The sequence below is a fragment of the Melospiza georgiana genome, chromosome 14 (assembly GCF_028018845.1).
Source record: "Melospiza georgiana isolate bMelGeo1 chromosome 14, bMelGeo1.pri, whole genome shotgun sequence".
NCBI classification, from domain to species: Eukaryota; Metazoa; Chordata; class Aves; order Passeriformes; family Passerellidae; genus Melospiza; species Melospiza georgiana.
Window position 1 is genome coordinate 5705619 of NC_080443.1, and position 22702 is coordinate 5728320.

Genomic DNA, 22702 nt, shown 5'->3' on the forward strand with positions numbered 1-22702 from the left:
GTGTCTTTTGAATCAAGTACATCTCTGTGCCAAAGCCTTGCTAACATAATATAATCTTATGGATTTCAGTACATGTTATATGAAATTTAGAAGAAAATGAGGATGAAATGCTGCTGCTGTTTGTATTGTGTGGCCCATTTAAATCACAGATGTGACACTGCTTGTGTCTCACAGCTTTTAGTGCTTGAAATTGGAAGAGCTTTCTGAAATAATTTAGATGTAGTCACCTGACAGCTACTTCATATTATCTGTTAATCTCATACTGTCATTCTAAAAGAATTTTGCTTATACAAGGACACAAAGCAGAGCTTCTAATTATATGTTCACAGCTTATGGCTGGAGACTTAGTAATTTTATAGACATGTTTTTGCACAGAGGGAGCTCAATTTCATGATTGAGTCTAAAGGGGACAATAGGAATTGTTTTAATTTTTTTATAGAAAGTGAAGTAAGCCAAGAACAGTTTATTTTTAATAGTGAATGCCCATTAGGGGGTTTTGTGCTGTGACATTGTTCATTTCTGCTTTCTAATGCTTGAATACGTCTTTCATAACCGAGTCCTTTCATTTTGTGCTTCAGTAAATTACTCTTGGCTTTTTTGTTTTAAAAGGAGGCCTTTTATATTGGTTTCTCATTCTCTCTTCTCTTGTTTTTTGTAGCACATTGCTTCAGGTGATCAGGAGGAGGTGGAGCGGCTGCTCAGTCAAGGTGACAGTGATAAGGACACTGTACAGAAAATGTGTCACCCGCTGTGTTACTGTGACAAATGCGAGAAGCTGGTTTCTGGGTGAGCACCCTTCACCCCACAGATGCACAGAAAGCTGTGTAGAAGCCTTTATCTAAGATTTCCCTCAGGAAATATGCTGCTTTTGGTTATAGAGGAATTTGGAAGCACTTGAGGATGTAGTGGAGGGCATGTGGGTGTGTGTGGCTTGAAAAAACAGAAGAAATATTGGGAACATACAGAATCCTTTGGAACCCACCCATTCTGTGATGGAGCCTGTGTGGGCTTTGGTAAACATGGTGTTTCTTCTGTTGAATCAAACTTACAGATCTGGGACTAACCCACTTCTCTTAACAAAATGTAAAGTTCTCTGTGGAATAATTTGTCAATTTAAAAGGATAAAAAGTTCCAAAATTATTTTTTTGCCATCCTTGGCAGCTTTTCCCTTTCTCTCCTCCTTCCTGCCACCACCTGGGTAATTAAGCTGCTTTCAAACCATTGTGTTTTAAAGGAAACTGAACGACCCTTCCATTATCACCCCCTTTTCCCGAGATGACCGGGGGTACACTCCACTTCATATAGCTGCTATTTGTGGTGAGTGGGCTTGCTGTTCTTCACCAGTGTTTCCTCCTCCTTTTGCTTTTGTGTCTTTATGTCAGTCTGTTTCCCACCTTTGTATTAAACCTGAAATTCTGCATTAAGTTGTTTTTTTGCTTCTTTGCTATTGAAACTTTGCTGTTTCTATCTGAGCACAGACTGAAGTTGTATATTCTTTTAAGCTCAGTTTCTTATGGCTGAGTTAATCTTTGGGGTTTGACTCTATTTTTGCCCTAGTGGTTACCACAGTGGTGCTTTCTTCAGCTTTGAAAAAAATAAAGATTGTCCTCAGAAATCAGTCTTGTTTTAAAGGACTGGCAGATTGAGAAACAACTTTTCTCTTTCCTATAGCTGGCTATGCATTGTAGAGCTGTAACACCTGTATTATAATGTTCATTATGTAATTGATTTTCCTTTTATTAGAAGCTGTATTATTTTCTTAGTGGGTGGTTTGTTATCTATAATTTCCTTTCTTATTATATGAATCCAAATATTTTCCTTTGTTACTTGTAGGATACAAATATAGCTTGCTTTAAGCTGGAGGTTCTTTTATGGGGCTTTAACATTGAAAAAAACCCCAAATACCAGAGCAGTGAATATGCAGTATATGGAAACATAGGATGAAGAAATGCAGGGTCTCTTGGTTTATAGTCACTGTTTGAATTTGATAAGTAGCAGTGTTCTTGTACAAAGTTTACACCTTTCTTTGAATGCTTATTTTCCAAGGTCAGACTTCCTTAGTGGATTTACTGGTAGCCAAAGGAGCCATTGTCAATGCCACAGATTACCACGGTTCAACTCCCCTTCACCTCGCCTGTCAGAAGGGATATCAGAATGTTACAGTAAGCACAACACCTAACCTAAATAATAAATACATGCATCTTACTAAGTCTGCTACTGTTACTGCCATTTAGATCTTCTGGGGAGCTTTTACCAGAGCTGTGTAAGCTGTCAGAATGGAGGATCTTCCATCATTGGAGTTTGCAAGATATTTTATTTTTTCTCCTACTGCAAGGTTTTCAGCCATTGGTAATAACCAGCTGGCAGCTCTGCACAATTCATCCACTTTATTAACAAAATGTCCAATACATAATACAGATGGAGAGCAACTCTGCTCTTGCTTGGGACAGAACAACCATTGCAGCCATTGGGCTGAATTAAATGCTTCACACTGTGTTTAGGATAGACTGTGTAACTACAGTAATTATTGTCTACTTGAATTTAATGTATGTGATATTCTTCAATTAGCATTGTTGAAATAAAGTTGTCTTCACTTGCCTAGGCTCTTGAAATGTGAGGTAGATGATGTAGTGAATATATTGCAGTGTTTGCTGCAGTAGAGATTTCATTTTTTTCAGTTAAAATTCTGAATATGTAAGAAGAGACTTTGTATTCTCAGGGTAGGGCACAAACAGTGCTGCAGTGCCAAGAGGGTGGTGTCTGAAACAGGAGGCAGAGCTAGTGTCTCATGAAGTGCTTCATCATGCCAGAACCCTAAAGGAATCTGCAGAGCAATAATTGTTTGTACATTAATTTTTTAGCTACTTAAATGTCTACTTTTGCTTTTCTTTTAAGCTGCTCTTATTGCACTACAAGGCAAGTACTGATGTTCAGGACAATAATGGAAATACTCCACTTCATTTAGCCTGCACTTACGGTCATGAGGATGTAAGTAATTGTTTTGTATCAAACCAAATGGGCATTCTAATGCAATGGAATTAAACTGATGCAAATTAGCACTAAACTTATATATTTTAAATAGTAAATAAAAATATTTGAAGGCTAAATTGTTTAATGCTCTAAATGAGGACTTTATTTGGTAGTTCGTAGCAATTTTTAATGTGACTTCACATTAAAGACAGCAGTGCTTTGCAAATCTAATTGTTTAACTCTTTATTTAATGACACTGAACCACTAAAGCCTTCTCTTTAGGTAATGGCTTACATAAGCAGCAATAAAAACAGACCTTTCAGGATTGTGCCTGTTGTCTGAGCTGAGACACAACACTATAATTTATTGATAGCTTTCATTTTTTTCCCAGTGTGTCAAGGCTTTGGTGTACTATGATGTGCACTCCTGCAGGCTGGATATTGGCAATGAGAAGGGAGACACTCCTCTGCACATTGCTGCTCGCTGGGGCTACCAGGGCATCATTGAGGTGCTCTTGCAAAATGGGGCAAACCCAGAAATTCAGAACAGGATGAAAGAGACTTGCCTGCAGTGTGCATTGAATTCCAAGGTATTCCTCTTCATCTTCCAGCCTGATGTCTTTCTGATGCAACACCACAGAGGTGGAGATGTTCACTGCTAAGAGGGTTTCACTATTAAAGAGAAAATGTGTGTTTCACTCTTAGGAAAAAGGGTCCCATTTTAACTCCAGCAGTGGGAATACACTCTGTGGGGTAGAACATGAACTTATCAATGGGTACTTCTAATCTGCTCAATCACATTCTGTTCCTAATTATTAGGTTGTCAGCTCATTTGTGTTTCAGTCAGTAGATTCCTCTGTGAATGGAGTTACATTGGTTCTTTTTAATATTTTTGTGCAGATTTTGTCATTGATGGAAGCAAACTACCTAACATTTGAAAGAGGACAGAGTGCTTCTGAGGTAACAGCCCATGCAAGCTAAATTGTTTCTTGTCTATGCTTAACCACCTTTATTTGATATTTCACCTTTTCTGGTTGGTTGGTTGTTTGATTTATTGATTTTTTATTTGTTTTTTTCCAACTGTAAGTCACCACTTAGGTCTCCTCAGCACTCAACAGAAACTTTCAGCAGAGGATCATCTGTCTCAAGCCTGTCATCAGCATCAACTGATATTAGGCAAGAAGAAGCAAAAAACAATTATAAAGAGGTAAGATTGAGGTATAGGTTTTGACAGTAAGCAAAGTGAAGGAAGCTAGAAGAGTGATAATTTGCCACAGTGTTTTAAACTGCTTCTTCAGGACTAGCCTCCTGTCTGGTTTGGAAAATGGTAACTGCTGTCCTCAGGGGCTTTGTCATCTCAGTGCTTATTTTTGTATGGCTTCAACTGCTCTGTTGGTTATTTCTGGGGGAAAATTGACACCATCTCTGAAGTAGTTGTTCATATTTATTGAAGTTAACTATGTAATTTAGAATTTGTTGAGGTTTACCAAAGTACAGTGGTAGTCAGTGCCCCAAGGCCCTGGCTGTCCCATCCAGGGATTAAGTGCTACTGTTAGCTGAGAAAATCTGTCAGAGAAAAGAGACTTGTACAGCCATGCTGGCCAACAACAAACTGGAATGTTAAGACATAAGACATGCTTTCAAATAGGCATGGGAGTCAATTTATAACAAGTGAAGAAGTGCAGTCTATATATTAAGTATCTTGCATGTATGTGTTTGCTGATTTTGCTCTGTCCACACCAGATGGCATCCTCTGAATTTGTTCCTGTGGGATCTCAGATCCACACTTGTTACCCCTTCCCAAGTCTGTCATATCACCACTCATTCTGATGCTTCTTTTTATTTTTCCTAGTCTGTCTTTTCATTATTTTTTTCCAAACTGACCTCCTAAGTATGTTTGTTTCTCTCAATATCACCACTACATTCAACTTCTTCCTTTTCCTGGTATTAAAAGCTTCTTTTCTTGCCAGAAGTTTCAGTTCTCTAAGAATATTGAAGAAACACAAAGATGCAAATTTTGACTGTCAATATGATTTCACACTTGAGTTGCTGTGTGAGAGGCTCAGTGTAGGGCTGGACCTCCCTGTTTGTGTGGAGTCAAGCACTCTAAATAAGTTCTCCTTGTAGATTGAGGATTTATTTTTCTTTGAAGCAACAAATTTATCACACCCAAGTGCTAAGACTGTAGTTCAAGCCAGGGAAAAAGATTACAAACTGCTTACACCTGAGGTCCTTAGGGTTAATGACCTTCTCTGTAATCCAGCTTTAGCTGATTTCTGTTTGCCAGGTTTCACCTGGCCTCCCTGCTCAAAGGGGCAAGAGCCTGATGCTGAGAGAGCTCCATGAAGGAAACACCACTGGAAGTAATGGGAAACTGAAACAGTCAGTTTTCCAGATTTCAGGGTTTGCACCTTGGATTAAGGGGATCCAGATCTTGATTAATCAATACTGAATTAAACTCTTAAATGAGCCAGTCATAGTGGCTTGTTTATTATGACTTAGAAAAGAGAAAGAGCCAGGATTGTAAATTTGGGACCTGCACATTTTCTGTTCAGCAGCTGAAAAACTGGCCATGCAGGTGAATTGTAATAGATTTGTTTCTTCTATTTTTACATTTAAAGGAAGGTTCTGTTCCATGCAAGAGTGAGAAAACAAACTGGGAAGTTGGGGAAAAGCATATAGCAGACATTTTGCCCGAAGTACTCTTCATAAATTATCTATAAGCTGCATAACAAATGTAGCACTGCTGGGGCCTGAGACAGCTTTTAGTACTTTAAGAAAGTTGTTATTTTTGGAAAGAAATTCAGAGCTTGTGGGTCACTGCTGTTACTGTGAGGCATCTTGTATGGCAGAAGGTGACTCCTGAAAAATCCTAAAGACCTCTGCATTCTCCAGTGGCATTATCCTGTATGATCAGGGGAAGTTCAGGGGAGGCACAGACCTCCCTAGTGTATATAGTCCATTTTAGCTGTATATGTGGAGAGATTGGGATTCAGCCAAGTTCTGGAAGGAGTTGTCTTCTCTTCAGACATCTATTGCCCCTCCTCAGTCAGTGGAGGGAAATTCACTTCAGAGAGGAAATAATCTCAGACATGCTTAGTTTGACCTGAGTTGCACTCAGGTGTTATTTGTTGACTGTATTCTGTTCTGTAGTTACCAGAGAGGAAGTTTAAAAATAAATGCCTGTCTGAGGTTTAGACAGCTGACTTTCAGACATTGGAAGTTAGGAGAAAAAAAAAAAATCAAAGAATCATAGAGTCTGCCCAGAATGACCTATTTATGACTCCAAGGACCTTCATCCTGTATTAGAAAGGTTGTAATAAACCCAAACTTAGCAGTCTTCCTAAGAGATAAAAATGGAGAGATTTAATCTGGCCTCTGGTCTTTCAGCTGTTTGTGTCCTGTTCTTCATCTAAAACCCTGAAGAAAGAGATCAGAACAATAGAACACAAATTTCAGTCTTATTCTTCTTTGTTTGCCTTGCCAAACATCACTGTCACACTCAGCAAGGTGGTGATTTCCATATGAAGATTGAAATGTGACTGAAGCTGTCACTCCATGACAGCTTGCAAGGTGTTCCTCACTATAGAAACAAGTGTGTTGAGCCATTAGCATCTTCAGTGATTGTAGCACCGTGCTGGAATAATTTGCTATGATACCAAAACAGACTTTCACAAAGCTAATTAAATGATTCTTGACACTCTGCAGAGCCAGGGGAATTGTGAGAGGACTGATGGACTCTCCCTGCCCTTTTACTGGCACCTTTCCCATTCGATCAGGTTGGATCTCAACTCCTTCATGTGAGAGTAGAGACTTAGAGAAGAGAAGAGACAAGTTAATCTCCTTCTCCTGCTTTCACAAGCAGCCTGAGGGCTCAGGGGAATGGCACCAGTGCTCTGCAGAGCTCCTTCCACCTCTTCTTCCCTCACGTGTCTGTTCCCCTGCAGAGCTGTGGACAGGCAGGCACCTTCCTTCCCCACCACTGGGGCCCTGGCCTCACCTTACACTAAAATGGGCTAATGCTGGTCCCAATGTATACCCTTTAGTATTTATATTTTTTCAGATTTTAAGTAAGAAAACAAATTTCATATTTACAGTCAAGTTGGCTTTGTAAATATTTGGTTTTAGTGCAGGATTAAACCAGTTATCTGCAGCTGTAAAGGTAACAATTAGAAAGCATCTTTTTCATCTTAAACTGTTGTTTCTCAAATAGCTTTGTGCTCCTGTAATTACACTGTTCACTCTAATTATAGAGAAGGGCACAGGAGTAGTGTGCTCAGGTTTTTGGGAGGCACTGGTACAATATTTTGGGAGCTGTGTGCTGGATAATGAGAGCAGCACAGAGCAGCTCAGCAAGAGTGCAGCCAGTGTTGGTGTATATTAGGGTAGGGATTTGCCTTGAGCAGGCATTTTTAACATTAGATTCACACAGAAATGCACAGGGCAGCTGCTGCTGGAGCAGCATCATCAGATATATCAGCTTACATGGCTTTGTTTATGGGTGGGCCACATATCCTCAATTTAGATAAGTACTGCTTAACTGAGCAGGTCAGAGATCATCAAATGGCCACAGGGCTTGTACAGATTCTCTATTTCATAAAGGAGGAAGGTTTTTCCTTTAAAACTTTATCAATAAATATGAAATGGGCCAGCAGTAATCCTACTGCATGAGCTTAGGAGGTTAGCAAAGGACACAGGATTTTCTGTGTTCTGCTTAATACCCATACCAGCAAAGCAAATAAATAATTTTCTTCATATATAGGTGGAAAAACTCCTGAGAGCAGTTGCTGATGGAGATCTGGAAATGGTGAGTGTTAATGTGGCTGTTGAATATCATTGAATTCCATTTTATCTCATTCAAATTGAGGAAGTTACTTGTAAATAGTATCAAGTGGAGAATGCTTTGGTAATAATCTCATGTAAAGAGGAAATTCAGGTGACACAGAGATGCTATTTGTGGGGCACACAACAATGTAGAGTTTGGATTTCACTTCAAATGGATAGCTGATGATATAATAACACCAGTTTCAGATGTGATGTTCTGTAATTTGTGGTACCACCTGTCTTGACTATTCTTTTATTTATTGTTGCCTTTATGCCTTAAAAAATTAGATACTTCCAATGTCATTCTACTGAAAAATTGAAGATGACACAGGAATCTTGAGGAGTTTTGCTTTTGGAAATGTGTGTAAGGCTGTAGATTTCTTGATTTTCTTGTAGTTCACAGAAAAAAACCATAAAGCTGTGTGAGAATGCAAGTTTACTTTGCTGGGTGCATGTTCTGAACAACCTGTTTGGGTTTGGTTTGTACCAGGAGTAGCAAATGCCAATGAAGCCTCATAGAGTCATCAGAAAAGAGAAAACTCATGTTACAAAATATGTGCCATGTTAATACTGTTTCTCTTATGTTTTATTCCACTGAGATGATGGAAATAATTTATCTGCTGATAGAGAAAAGAACTGTTCAGTTGTTGAGTAAATTTCATTATCCTAGTTAACAATGTGACTTAATATAAGTAATTATTTCCAAGCCAGCCCTTTAGTCATTTCAAGAAGCTGTAATATGTGCAATGCTGGTATTTGCCATTTTCCTGGCCAGTGGTAAATGTGCATGTATTACAGTTCACTTTTCACCCACTTTTGAAAATCTAAGCTTCATCAAGAAAATTAAATACAGTGCTATAACTTGCTGGGAAATTAGTATCTAGCACTGCTCAATAGATATCACCAATGAAAAGCATATAGAAAAAAATCATATAGAAAAAAATCATATAGAAATCCAGTCTGTGCATTCAGATGACAGAATCACCTTCTCTATTATGGCTTTACTTTCCTCATTACTGAGGTTCATGTGAAGCTGCTCAGAAAAGGAGAATCATCCAGCTGGATGACAAATGTTATAGATTGTATATCTATTAAAAAAACACAAGTATTTAAAAACTCTGACCTTGTTCTGACAGCCTGAAGTCTGTCTGCATAGGAGCAGCCACAGCAGCCAGGTATTAGGGCTGCTGTAGGTGTTTGCTGTGACAGCCAACTGAGCTTTGCAAGAGGAGGCATTAAAAAATGCTGTGAAACTGGAAGATTTAAAAAAAAAAATACACATTATTATATGATTGGTGTTGTCTCAGCACAGCTAGTGGATTTGGTGCTCTCCTACCCAGTCTGTCCAGTGGGAAGGATATGTGCAAATCTACCATAGAAAAAACCAAATCTCTTGTCTGCAATAAGTGCTGTGGAGCAGCTGAAATGTTGGAATGAGGGTACAGAGACCCAGAGTGCTCAGCTGAGTATTCCAAAGTAACCCAGCAGTGTAAAGAACCTTTCAGATGACAAGTTACCTTGTGAATGGGACTGGGCAATCTCCTGAGGTGGTTCACTGTGTGTCTGCCTGAAAGCACAGGTAATATTTTGACCAAAAATGCCTTTAACCCAAGAAGAATGGCCACTGTATTGTAATTATAAAGAGATGGACACAGGGTGTGTTCAGGTTTTTGGGAGGCATTGGTATCAATATGTTTGGAGCTGTGCACTGGATAATGAGAGCAGCAGTATTGGGCTGTCCCAGGAGGAGGAGGAAATCAATTGTGAGAGTCTTGGTGAGTCTGCAGGGAAAGGGGAGAGTGAAGTGACAGTTCTGCTTAATTTGGACATGTACAAATGGAGCAAGTAGTAAAGCTTTGCTGAGCTGGCCTTCCATAAACAGGCAGGCTTGAGAGAGTATTTCCTTTGTTCCAGAGAACAACATGGTGTTTGCAGGGAAAGCAATAGTCTGTAAAAACCAGAATATTCCTTTTCAGGCTCTATTATGTCATCATTCAGGGTCAGGTACAGGGCCCTTCCTGGCTTCCCAGGATTTGTTGTAGCTGCATGTGTTTAAGTGGCTGAGACATGGATGTGTTGTTTTCCCAGAGCTCAGTGGTGAGGAGCAGAACCTGTGACAAGTGTGAGAGTAAACAGAGTGGGAGGAATGTCTCAGAAATCCCACTGTCCCCATTCCCTTGGACTAGCAGCTGCAGAGCTCTTGGCTTGGTCCAGTAGTAATGGAGACTTAATACACTCACTGCTAGTTCTAAAATGTCTTTAGTGAAATTGGATTAATGAATTTCAAGGTAAAAATGTACTGCTTAAACATTTTTTTAATTGAATGAAATGTAATGTAAAATTTAAATGCCCCAAGCATCACTGTTTGCAGATTGCACAGGAATGCCCTGAGCCCTAAGGCTTTACTGAAGGGCCTCTCTCTCAAAAATGAGGCACTGCACATAAAGAAAAGTGAAACTGTCCAAGTCCTAAGTGACAGACCTAAGGAAAGTCAGTGCCCCTGCAAAGTTTTAGGTATCATTAAATGTTGTCATCCTTGTCATTCCTTATGTTCTTTAAAGCAAAAGATGAAGCAAAATTCACATTGATATGAGCTGGCACAAATCATCTGAGCTGCAAGGATGTGGAGTGTTTGAGAGTGGGTGAGCACTGCAGTTGTGATTAGGCAGCAGGAAGTCATTTATAATTCACTTCACTGTACTTGGAGAACTTCCTAGCTGCCTTGTCAACAATAACACTTGAGTTTTTAACTTGGCCTGTGGGCAGCTGATGGCAGGAGGTGGCTGTGTGCTCTCCCTGAGAGAGTCACAAGTGTGTGTTTGTCAAATCTGACTTGTCCACATGTGCAGATCTGGTAGGACATGGAACTTTGGGACTCTAAAGAAGGATTTGCTTTTTATGCCAGGTCCGTTATCTCTTGGAATGGGTGGAAGAAGACTTGGAAGATGAGGATGACACAGCCAGTACATCAAAACCAGAATTCTGCCATCCATTATGCCAGTGCTCAAAATGTGGGCCAGCACAAAAGGTTGGAATATTTATTCTGTAAAAAGAATAATTTATATTCTTGTAATGTAAGTTTTTGCTTCAGGGAAATAACATTCATATTGCCCAGCACCTCTGTCTCTCTTCTAAAAAGAAATTAACTATATACAGATTTTCAGACTTCATCTGATGGTATGAAATTGTTCTTTTTTTAATGGAATTGTTGAAAATTTTGCATACAGAAACAGTGTTCATGACTTGCACAATATATAATGGATTGTGAAAGCTTCAGAGTTTGTTTTTGGGATATGTGGAGTGCTGTCAGGAAGGTTTGGGCCACTTTGAATAAACATTCATTCTTTTCTAAGCTTCTGATTCTCCTCAGTTTACACTACTACTGGCCCAGCATATCTACTTACCTGTTAGTAATCAGTTCAGCAAGGAATACCTGCTAATCCCAGAATCCATGTAATGCTGATAACGTCTTTTTTTAATTGCATGGCATCTTTTCTACAAGCCGTATCTAAAGCCTCTTCAGAGTTCTGAAATAATTACAAAGACTTTCTTTTCAGTTGCAAAGATTTTCTTCCCCCTAAATTACCACACTCTGTAGAATAGAATGAGGCTTTAGAATACAGAATCTTTCTGTGGTTTTTTTTGGTTTGTTGTTTTTTGCTTGGGTTTTTTTGGGTTTTTTTGTGTGTGTGTACGTGGTTCTTGTTTGTTTTTTTGTTGTTGTTGTTGTTTTTCATAAGGAACAATCCCAGCTTTTTGGAAATAGAAATTCCATAACTTGCCTTTCAGGAGGTGTCTGAAGGGGTACATGACTGGATGAATCATTGCAAAATAAACCTAAATACAAATTTTCAGTTGATTGACTGCTTTGGGGCTAACAGCACTGTGAGATGGCTTAACTTCTGAATTCCCCACTGCCACCACACATTTATTTTGTGCAGTCTTAGAGTGTTCTGTTGCCCTCGAAGGCTTCACATTCACACCTTGCTTTGTTCTCTGGTAAGGGCTGTCCCTGTGCCCTCAGGACAGGGATCAAGTGCTGAAGATGCCAGAGCTGGAGTCCATAAAGCTCATTTTATTGCTGACAGGGAGGGGAATGGCATCTGCTGTGGAATTTACTCGTCTACTGAGTGAGAAGAAGAAGGAACTTGTTAATTAATCCTAACCCTGTGCTAGGCAGGCACACGTATAAAGCACAGGATGGAAGGCTGTGCACCACTGTAAATGTCAGGCAGGCACAGTTTGCAAGAGGAGTGAAGGAGGATGCTCTGTAGAGCTGGGTAAACTGTCCTCCAGGTGCTTTCCTTATCCTGGCTCCCCAGGGGAGTCTGTTCTCTGGGCCACTCTTGCTTCCAGGTGAATTAAATTAATTTTAGTTTGTATCCTTATTACCCCAAGCTTAGTGTAGCATTGAGGTGTTTATTGTCTGTTTCAAAGAGCATAAATATCTGTATAAATCAAAATAACTCATTAACGCTGCCTCATATCCAGTATGAGCATCCTAGCAGCTGTATAAAAACTTTCACTTTTACCTCTCTCTCAAACTGTGCTGCTTTAGCCTCTTTTTAATACTGTGAATACTTTGTCTAGAATTGCTCTCCATGAAGTTATCATCTTGAAAGAAAAGAGATAACAATAAAAGTAATTTTCTGTTGAAAAATACTGCCAAGCTGCTCTTCTTCACTGACTTCTTCTGAAGGCCTCAAATTAGGCTCCAGCAGAATTTCTTGTAATGCCCATCTGCCTATTTTATGTGAACTTAGCAGGTATTTGGCTATTTCATTGATTAAAACAAAGCATGATTATAGTTTTATTGTGTGCTTTCCTCAACAGAAGTTTTCCAAGATCTGTGCCAACGGGCTGGGGGTGAATGTTTCCAACCAGGATGGTTTCACCCCCCTGCACATGGCTGCTCTGCACGGGCACAGCGAGCTGGCGTCGCTGCTGCTGCGCCACGGTGCCAGTGCCAGCGCCAGGAACACACAGCTGGCATCTCCCCTGCACCTGGCCTGCCAGAGGGGACACTCCCAGGTAACCCTGCCTGCCACTGAGCTCCCTGGCACCATGGAAAGCTGCCTGGGGAGATGAGCGACCACACTAAGCCAGGAGCAGAGAAAATGAGTTTGGCGGTTCTGGTTTTTGTTTTCAGCGTCTAAAATCTCCAGATGGAAAGGGGAACTTTGAGCTGAAATCGTTTCAGAAGACACCTTTTCTTTATGAAAGCATATATGACTTATATATAAGCATACATGACTTAAAATACTGGTTTAATGCAAGGGGTGCAAAAATCTTCTGTTGTATTTCAAATGCTTTAAACATCCCTTGTGCAGCTGAATCTTCTGTGTATGTTCCTCTGTACTTTCTTCTCTGGGTTATGTTTGTGTCTTGGTATCTTCAGTAGCCACAGGACTAAATACTGTGGATTCAACTGTTACTGTAGATTCAACTCCTCACTTAGATCATGAGGCAAGTGCAGCTTTGAGGCAGCAGATAATTCATCCCTCACTTCAAGTCAGGGAAGCAAAAGCAGTGAAGGAGAAGCATGTGCCCATGGGGGGTGGGTGTCAATACAGGAGAGAGAGTAAATGAGACAGGAAAATAACAAACAGTTTGAAAAAGCAGGGGGGAAAAGGCAAATGGAAAGATGAAGAAAAGCAGAAAATTAGGAAAATTAGAAAAGCGGAAAATTATTTAAAAATAAGGAGCTGAAGGCTGCAGGAGGGAAAAGAAAAGGTTGTTGGAAGTGATAGGAAGACAAAATACTAGGGAAGCAAGAAAAATGAAGAACACAACTCAGAGTTGTAGGCTAATTCATGGGATAGTTGTAGATTAGCTCATGGGGTAATTACAGTATAAAGAACTCCTTCCAAGTGTTGTGATGAGTTTGGAAAAGGGTGCTGCTGCTCTGGTGGTTTGATTTTGATGTTTTGTTAAGTTACTGGTTATATTTGTTTTTCACCCACCTTGAGTTTTATTTTCTGGCCTTTCTTTTAGTTCCTTACATTTTTCTTTTTAAAAGTGGGTTTTAAAAAATGAAAATTAGTTTCATACTCAGTTACTCAGTACTCCTACTCAGTAAGACTGAAGTTGTTATTTCTTTCAATAGGTGGTAAAGTGTCTGATGGATTACAATGCAAAACAAAATAAAAAGGATATATATGGAAATACTCCCTTAATTTATGCATGCTTGAATGGTCACTATGAGACTACTGCCCTGTTGCTGCAGGTGAGATCACTGCAGAGTGTTCTGCTGGTATTTCTCATGTGATATCTGTGCTTACCAATACTCAGGATCAGTATTTTTAGTTATGCATTTCTCTGTCAAAAATATCTGGGGAAAGAAATAAGAGTTTTAATGCCATCCCTTCAGAGATGTTAGATAAATTTTAGATGAATATTACCTTACTATTAGATAAATATTACCTTGCTATTGTACAGGTAGCTGTTTTTATGGAACTTCTATGTGGCAGGTGGCAGGGATTCTGTCACATAGGGTTGGGGGTTTCTAAAGTATCTCTAAAGCTTGGAGTATTTAATAGAGATATGCAAAACCAGAATGAGCTGATCCATGAAACAAACTGTGGCTGGGGCATGGGGCAGTAGCGTGGCCAGGTGGGTTCTTGTGGCTCTTGGTGCAGCCGCCCTGGGCCCTGTGCAGCTCTGGGGCTGCTGCTCCTTTCTAACCCGCTCTCCCTTTGCTGTGCAGCACGGAGCCTCGGTGAACCTCTCCGGCAGCAGGGGCAGCACGGCTCTGCACGAGGCCGCGGCGGGCGGCAGCGAGGCGCTGGTGGCGTTGCTGCTGCGGCACGGGGCCCTGCGGCACCTGCGCGACGAGCGCGGCTGCACCGCTGCCGACTGCGCCCAGCCCGTGAGTGCTGCAGGGCTGCAGGGCAGGGGAAGGGCCCTGGGCTGGCACTGCAGGGCTGCACACACTGAGCTGCTCCAGCTCTTGGGGTATAAACACTGACATGCTGCCCATGAGTGCTGCAGGGCTGCAGGGCAGGGGAAAGGGCCCTGTGCTGGCACTGCAGGGCTGCACACACTGAGCTGCACCGGCTCTTGGGGTATAAACACTGACATGCTGCCAGGGGAAAGGGCCCTGGGCTGGCACTGCCGGGCTGCACACACTGAGCTGCACCAGCTCTGGGGGGTGTAAACACTGACATGCTGCCCATGAGTGCTGCAGGGCAGGGGAAAGGGCCCTGTGCTGGCACTGCAGGGCTGCACACACTGAGCTGCACCGGCTCTCGGGGGTATAAACACTGACATGCTGCCAGGGGAAAGGGCCCTGGGCTGGCACTGCAGGGCTGCACACACTGAGCTGCACCAGCTCTGGGGGGTGTAAACACTGACATGCTGCCCATGAGTGCTGCAGGGCAGGGGAAAGGGCCCTGTGCTGGCACTGCAGGGCTGCACACACTGAGCTGCACCAGCTCTTGGGGGTATAAACACTGACATGCTGCCCATGAGTGCTGCAGGGCAGGGAAAGGGGCCCTGGGCTGGCACTGCAGGGCTGCACACACTGAGCTGCACCAGCTCTTGGGGGTATAAACACTGACATGCTGCCCGTGAGTGCTGCAGGGCTGCCAGGGGAAAGGGCCCTGTGCTGGCACTGCAGGGCTGCACACACTGAGCTGCACCAGCTCTCAGGGGTATAAACCCTGACATGCTGCCCATGAGTGCTGCAGGGCAGGGGAAGGGCCCTGGGCTGGCACTGCAGGGCTGCACACACTGAGCTGCACCAGCTCTGGGGGATGTAAACACTGACATGCTGCCCATGAGTGCTGCAGGGCTGCCAGGGGAAGGAGCCCTGGGCTGGCACTGCAGGGCTGCACACACTGAGCTGCACCAGCTCTGGGGGTATAAACACTGACATGCTGCCCATGAGTGCTGCAGGGCTGCAGGGCAGGGAAAGGGGCCCTGGGCTGGCACTGCAGGGCTGCACACACTGAGCTGCACCAGCTCTTGGGGCTATAAACACTGACATGCTGCCCATGAGTGCTGCAGGGCTGCAGGGCAGGGGAAGGGCCCTGTGCCGACACTGCAGGGCTGCACACACTGAGCTGCACCAGCTCTGGGGGGTGTAAACACTGACATGCTGCCCGTGAGTGCTGCAGGGCTGCCAGGGGAAAGGGCCCTGGGCTGGCACTGCAGGGCTGCACACACTGAGCTGCACCAACTCTTGGGGGTATAAACACTGACATGCTGCCCAGGGCCCTGGGCTGGCACTGCAGGGCTGCACACACTGAGCTGCACCAGCTCTTGGGAGTGTAAACACTGACATGCTGCTCCTTGTACTGCCTGGCGATGCTGCCGGCGGCCTGTGAAGCTGGTTGGGTTTCTAGAATAAGTTATCCTAGACTAAAAGGATGGGTCCAGAAAGAGTGGAAGCACAGACCTAAATAAAAATGAACATTAACATCTCTGTAATGGCAGAGAGAGCAGAAATTGGATGTAGGCAAATGAACACCTTGCACTAATCAGTAGTGCTGGCAGCAGTGTTCCTTTTCCCACCCATTATCTTCTGCCCTTCAAGGCTTTTGATTTCTTTTATCTGGCAATAGATCACTCTGACCTTCCCCTTTATTAATAGCAATAACATTATATGTAATAATAAATGATACAGAATTATTTCACTCTTTAAAGGACTCCTTAATGTGCTTAAATGGCCTCTGAGATGTAGCTTAATGACCACAAAATTCTGTACTGAATCAATTTTGGTATGTATGTTACCATTTAAATTGAAATTGGCTTAACCATAAGTAATACAGCTTAAAATAAGAGGTCAGGACTCCAACATCATCACTGCATTACAGTGTCACTTGTGGAACACTGTTTTTGCCCTACTCAGAGTGATATAAGTTTGTTTTTATAATGAGTTCTTTTATGTGTGTTCTATTGATTCATAGAAGCATTAATTAACACACTCTGCACAGACTGAAATACTAAAATGTACTGTTGTTTTTCTTTTTCTTTAATAATGGTGAAAATGGAAACTTTTAAAATGAAGAATTCAAACATCATGAAGTTGCTAGAAGCAGCACCAAGCTGTCCCCCCACATCAGCAGAGGGAGAGAAGGAGACTGAGCAGCACGTTACTGGCAAGATAAGGAAAAAAGGTACCTATGATATTTCCACTGGTGTGAATAAAAAGGGAATTTAGGAATTTAGGAATTCACAGGTGACTATATCAAATATTTGATGTAATTGCTATACATACAATAATAGAACAATTATTTTTCATATTTATGATAGGTAACACCTAAAACACTGTAACTAAATGCAGCAGACTTTGTATTCTACTCATGACATTGCTTTAAACTTAGCTTTCACCTACTTTGGGGTACGTGTGTGAATTTTACCTACAAAAACATTTCAAGGTGAAAACACACCATATTTGAGATTATATAACTAGCCATGTAGGAACTGTGCATTTCAGTGCAAAGCAAAACAGATTTAAGTGACTGTTGGGTGCCATTTATATTGCCCTAAAACAGGTCAGGGAGTGACTCTTCATTATTCTCATGTTTTGGAACAGAAATGAGAGCTACAGAGGTGACTGTGAACCTTCCAGCACAGTTTGCAGAGGGCTTTGAGCAAGTGGCAGGAGGTGGCACAGTGTGGCCACGAGGTGCAGTGACAGCACAGCTGGGCTGCAGCAGGGCCCTGGTGCCTTGGGAAGGATGAGTTACCATCCCTTTGCTACCTTTTATCTTGCAGTGTAAACTCTGCCCTTCCCCTTTTTTAATAGCAATAACATTATAAGTTATATTCAATGATGCAAAGTTATTTCACTCCTTAGAAGATTTGACTCATGGCTCTATCTTAATGTGCCTAAGCAGCCTCTGAGATGGACCTTAAGGAGCACAGATTCTCCCTCCTCACCTCTCACCCCCAGCTTCTGATCTGCCTCATCCACTGCTCCCATTATGCTGCCTCAGAAGTTTTTCAGGGGAATTTTCAAGTTCCCTGCCCTGGGGATGTAAGAAAAGCTGTGCCCCCTGAGCTGGACAGCTCAGCAAAGGACCTGATGCCACCAGGGCTGTAGAAAGAAAACAGGGAGGCTGCAAAGCAGGAATCAGGGTAGATGAGGAGCATGATTGCCCCTTTCAGCACCCATGAGTTTTCAAAGTAACTCTTGCTTCCTTCCCTCAGAAAGATTGTGAATGTCTGCTTAATAGAAAATCACAATCACAGTGTGCTGACGCCTAAAATTGAGAATAGTTCTTTCAAATATTTTGAATAGTTCTAAAAGAACAATAGAAGATATGAGTAATACTAATGAAGAGGTGGTTTAGCATCTGTGTGTTAATTCAGATTGGTAAAAACTGGAATTCAGGGCCTCAAAGTCCAGAATTACAGTCTCTTCAGAAGCTTGGCCAGTTTTATCTGAGGAAGAATGGTTATATCTGCAACTTAAATTTTTAAAAATTTCCAAAGATAAATCACCACTTTGATTCAAGTTAGCACTGTTATAGTTTTATGTTAAATTTAAAATCATAACTGTTTTTTTTTAATTCCTAAGTGAGACTGAGTTGTAATTTTAGCTGCCTATTCTTTTAAACCCCCAGTGCATCCTAAGCCCTGTGAGGAAGCCGATGATCCCATAAGCAGACAGCTCCAACTGCTCCAATCAATTAACAGATTTAACAAGTAAGCACAGAAGCTTGCTCAGAGTGGGTTTGTTGTTTCCCCTAAGCAGAGGAGAAGTGCAGCTGCTAACAAAGGCCCAGAGTGGGTCAGGGCTGGTTACACCTGGCATGGGAGTGTGCCAGTGGATGTTAATCCTGCAGGGCTGGCACAGTCACATCCCCAGGCAGATGTTCTGGGCATGACAAGCTCACTGGGGTGGAGAGGGAAGGCTTGGAAATGTATCTAAAATTGGGATTGCACTAATACTTGGTGTACATCAGTTAAGCATTTGAGAGCCAGACTGCTTAAAAATACTGTGGTGGTGTTCACTCCTTGGTTGGGTTTTGCTCAGTATCTTTTTAAGCCCTAATGTATATTGCATAGTAAAATACAGGGGATATGAGCAGGCTGCAGTTCTGGGAAGGTGTTGTCAGAGAGATGGCTGTCTCTGGTGAGACAGTTCCACCTTGTGGAGCTTCTGAGAGAGAGGCTTTTATGGAAGGCTTATGCAAAGACATTTAATTTCTTTGATTTCTTTAAAATCTTCTTTAGAGAAAAACACTTACGGAGAACAATAACAAGAGATAAAAGTGTCCCTAATTTTGACTATCACTTACTGCACCAGGTAAGTGGAAATACTTGCTCAGATTATTCTTCTATTACAGCAAATGTTTGTTTGCTCTGCTGTAACTCTGGGTACATGTAAAAGAAAGTTTACTAGTGGTGATCATTGAATCACAGAGGTTTTGACCTGTTTGCCAAATTGCTCGTTTCATCATTGTTCAAACTTCAGTGGTGCTTCTATGACACCTCTTGAACACTTCTTTCTTTTGAATCTCTTAAACCTCTTACTGCAGGTTTCAACTCTGTCTTCTTTTCTGTGTCCTGTCCACCAAAACCTAGAACTGAAAAGCTCTGCAGCTTCTTGGAGCTGTATCTTGCTTTGGCAAGAGAGACATTTTTCAGTAGATTGAAATTGGGGTTTGCTTTGTAAGAGGAGACTGTTTGCAAGGTGACAGCAAACTGCATTTGCATTGGCAGCTGTGACACAAATGTGTGTGATAGATTCAGCTTTGCTTGGGGTGCAGTGATACCCACACCAGCTGCTGGATGCTGTCTTCCCCAGAGCTTGTGCTCTTCCTCCTCCTTGGCACTGGCTGTGACTCTCCTTGCATCTTCTGCTAGGCCGTTTCAGAACACTAAATCAACAGAAAAAGGACCTGTCCAAAACAAAACAGTTTTTACCAGGTTAGTCCAGCAGCTGCCCATCGTTAGACTGACACAGCTTGGAAATGCAGACTCTGCACCTCATGTCCTTCTGGAAAATGGAATTCTCTTCCTTTTCCTACAGCCCTTAAAAGGCTGAGTATTTGCCAAAAGCCTTGAGAACACTAAATTAATTCTACAAAGCTGTAATATTTTATTAATTCTTTCTAAATGATAATATTCCACTACTTAACCTGGGATTTACATTTTATAACTGCAGATCACTGAAGGCAGTATGTCATTTCAGTACACAGGTGTCAGAAAACAAATATGTGACCCTGATACAGAGCACTCCAGCCCTGTTCTGTGGTTGCGAGTTCATACAGCTGTGGCTGAACCAATTCATGAGTCCCTACAGCTCTGAATTGTTAGTGGATTTAAATGTTTGTGGATTTAAATAACCTCTGTCTGCAGCTTTTTCAAGACTGTTGCCATTATTTCAGTAAAAAAGTTACTTTCTCCTTTCGTTCTTGTCTTAGAAGATCTGTCATTAGCATGCTTGCATTCTCTTTATTTCTTCTGGTAATTTTAACATTTGCAGAGTGGCCAGTAATCCAGACCAGCCATCCACACTGTACAGCAGAAACAGGAGCAGGTGTGGAAATGGAAGATATGAATAGTTGGAATGACCAGAAAGAGGCACTAAGGGGATGGGGAGGGCGGATGTTGCCTCTCTGACAGGTGACCTCTGGAAGCAGGGAAAACTAGAACTGCCTTTGCCTTCAGCAGTACCTGGGTCACCCTGTCTGTTACTACTGCCACTTTTCTTAATAGTAAAAGAAATGGCTGTGAATTTCAAGTGCATTGAGACTTGCATTACAAATGGTGTTCAGAAGAGCTGGGATGCTGTTGGGATAGTGAGGTGAAAATAAGTTTTGGAATGTCTGTTTTCAGGTCTGGTACTGATGTGTGTGCAGCCTGGGGCAGGCTGGCCTCTTGTTTCTCATATGTAGCCCAAATAGAATTACTCTCTTACAAAGTATGCTGTTTTAACCTTGGCTGTGTTCTCAGCGTCATGAAATTCATGTGATAATAATGTTCAAGAAACAGTATATTAATGTTCCTTCTTAAGAAAGCAGATGCTTTACCATACCATTTCTCTCTCCTCACAGATGGCTATTAAAAGCTTTGATAAAAGCAAATTAAAATCTGTTGGAATGCTGGAGCAGAGCACAGGTCAGGTGACGGACTCGGGGTGCAGCGGTGAGTTTGTGGAGGATGATGATGACACGGCAGCTCCTCCCCGGAGTAAATTACTGCAGCGCAGACACACGGTCACTGTGCCACTGCCGGCAGAGGGCAGCGACAGCGACAGCGGCTCCTGCCACGGCCACAGCGGCTCCTGCCACAGCCCCGGCGGCTCCTGCCACGGCGGCTCCTGCCACGGCCACAGCGGCTCCTGCCACGGCCCCGGCGGCTCCTGCCACAGCCCCGGCGGCTCCTGCCACGGCCCCGGCGGCTCCTGCCACGGCCACAGCGGCTCCTGCAGCCCGGCGGCCCCAGCGGCGCCGCAGTCCCCGCACTGGCAGGGCTCGGGTTCACAGCACTGAAGGGAAGCCCGGAGCTGAAGCCCGGAGCTGAGGAAGTTGTGCTGTGAATTTCGGTGGCCCTTCACTGTGTGTTACTGTTGGTGACATTCACAGCCCCACCTCAGAGCAGGCACAGGCTCTGCAGCACAGCTGGAATGTTCTGGCACCTGGGGCCTGGCTCCTCTGTTCGTGTTGGAGGTGACCACACAGCCAGATCATTGCTGATCTCACTAACAGGGATGGAACGGGGTAAAGACAGCAAAATTACTTTGCTATTATTATTAAAAAGTTCTATGTAACAGTAAACCAAATGAAACACTGTATTGTATTTTTCAGCCACCCACTTTGTTTTAAAAGTCTTTGAATAATTTTTGCATTTTCAGTTTTTATCACTACATTCAGAATTAAATATAAATATAAATATATTTATATATATAAAAAGATATATTGGATAACAAGGTATTTATTGCCAGAGGTAATTGAAAGTCTCTATTTTTATTGTAATGTTACAACCATTATAGTGTATATTTCTGTATATTTCAGTAGCTGGGCAAACAACAGTCCATAACATCTGCATTACTAATGTGAAGGGATGTAATCCTTGCTAATATCTCAGCAATGCTCCCCTGTACTGGAGCTGCAAGATCAAGTTCTTACAGAGAGCCAAGATACTGGGGAAAAGTGGAGAGCCCTTGACAAAGCTCAACTTTGGGCCTGCTGTTCACAGCATAATAAACAAGCAGAAGCAAGCACAAGGTGCTGCTTGTGTTTTATTGTAGCATGCATTTAAGTTGCTTTTCCCCTCCTCTAAAGGAAGTAATGCAAAAATGCACAATTACTCATGATTCTGATCCTGGGCAACATCCACAGACAAAACTGCTCCAGAGCCTGCTCTGGGCTGCTGTTAAAGAGGTGAAATGCCATTGTGAAAGGTACTTCTCCCCCCAGTGAGCACTGGCTGCAATAGGCAAATCCTGCCCCATTCCCAGGGGGATCACTGAGGAACTGAAAGCTGAGGGAACCACCAAGGGGCTGCTTTTAGATCTGAAGTTCATTTTCTACTGTTCAGTTATGGGAGGCCAATCTGTAAATAGCACAAGCCAGGTTTTGCAGTGCAGGATTTTTTTATTCTTGGCTCATCACATCCAGCTTGCATTTTATTTCATGAACTATTTGTATACATAATTCTCTTTCTTTTAACTGTGGTATTAGTAAATTACCTGGCAAAATACAAAGCTGGAAGATAGAGTGCTGGGTTTTTCAGATAACTTTTTAATCTAAGAGGTAAAATGTCAAATGACATTTGGATTTGAGGGTAATGTGTTTATTTTTCTAATAATTTATGAGTTCATCTGATTTTCTGATGTGCCTTGGATTTGTGCCAAATGATGGAAAGAAAAACTAGTAAAAGAACTCTTGAAAATGCTGCTTCCTTTGAGTGCTTTTGTCCAAGCATTGAGTCTATTACAGATTTTCTTGCTT

At 42.3% G+C, this 22702-nt stretch overlaps 1 protein-coding gene across 1 annotated transcript in view; it reads left to right on the forward strand.

The window, feature by feature from the left end:
* The window catches only part of ANKRD27 (ankyrin repeat domain 27), a 56418-nt gene extending 33773 nt beyond the window's left edge, over positions 1 to 22645 (forward strand). The window contains exons 14-30 of the mRNA XM_058034486.1: positions 659 to 786; positions 1235 to 1317; positions 2047 to 2162; positions 2896 to 2988; positions 3362 to 3559; positions 3870 to 3929; positions 4057 to 4176; positions 7732 to 7776; positions 10699 to 10821; positions 12627 to 12824; positions 13900 to 14019; positions 14500 to 14661; positions 16804 to 16912; positions 18365 to 18446; positions 18978 to 19050; positions 20804 to 21003; positions 21172 to 22645. Coding sequence (XP_057890469.1) covers positions 659 to 786; positions 1235 to 1317; positions 2047 to 2162; positions 2896 to 2988; positions 3362 to 3559; positions 3870 to 3929; positions 4057 to 4176; positions 7732 to 7776; positions 10699 to 10821; positions 12627 to 12824; positions 13900 to 14019; positions 14500 to 14661; positions 16804 to 16912; positions 18365 to 18446; positions 18978 to 19050; positions 20804 to 21003; positions 21172 to 21241 — 1980 coding nt within the window. The 3' untranslated portion in view covers positions 21242 to 22645. The remainder of the gene's footprint in view (positions 1 to 658; positions 787 to 1234; positions 1318 to 2046; positions 2163 to 2895; positions 2989 to 3361; positions 3560 to 3869; positions 3930 to 4056; positions 4177 to 7731; positions 7777 to 10698; positions 10822 to 12626; positions 12825 to 13899; positions 14020 to 14499; positions 14662 to 16803; positions 16913 to 18364; positions 18447 to 18977; positions 19051 to 20803; positions 21004 to 21171) is intronic.
* Positions 22646 to 22702: the final 57 nt, after the last annotated feature.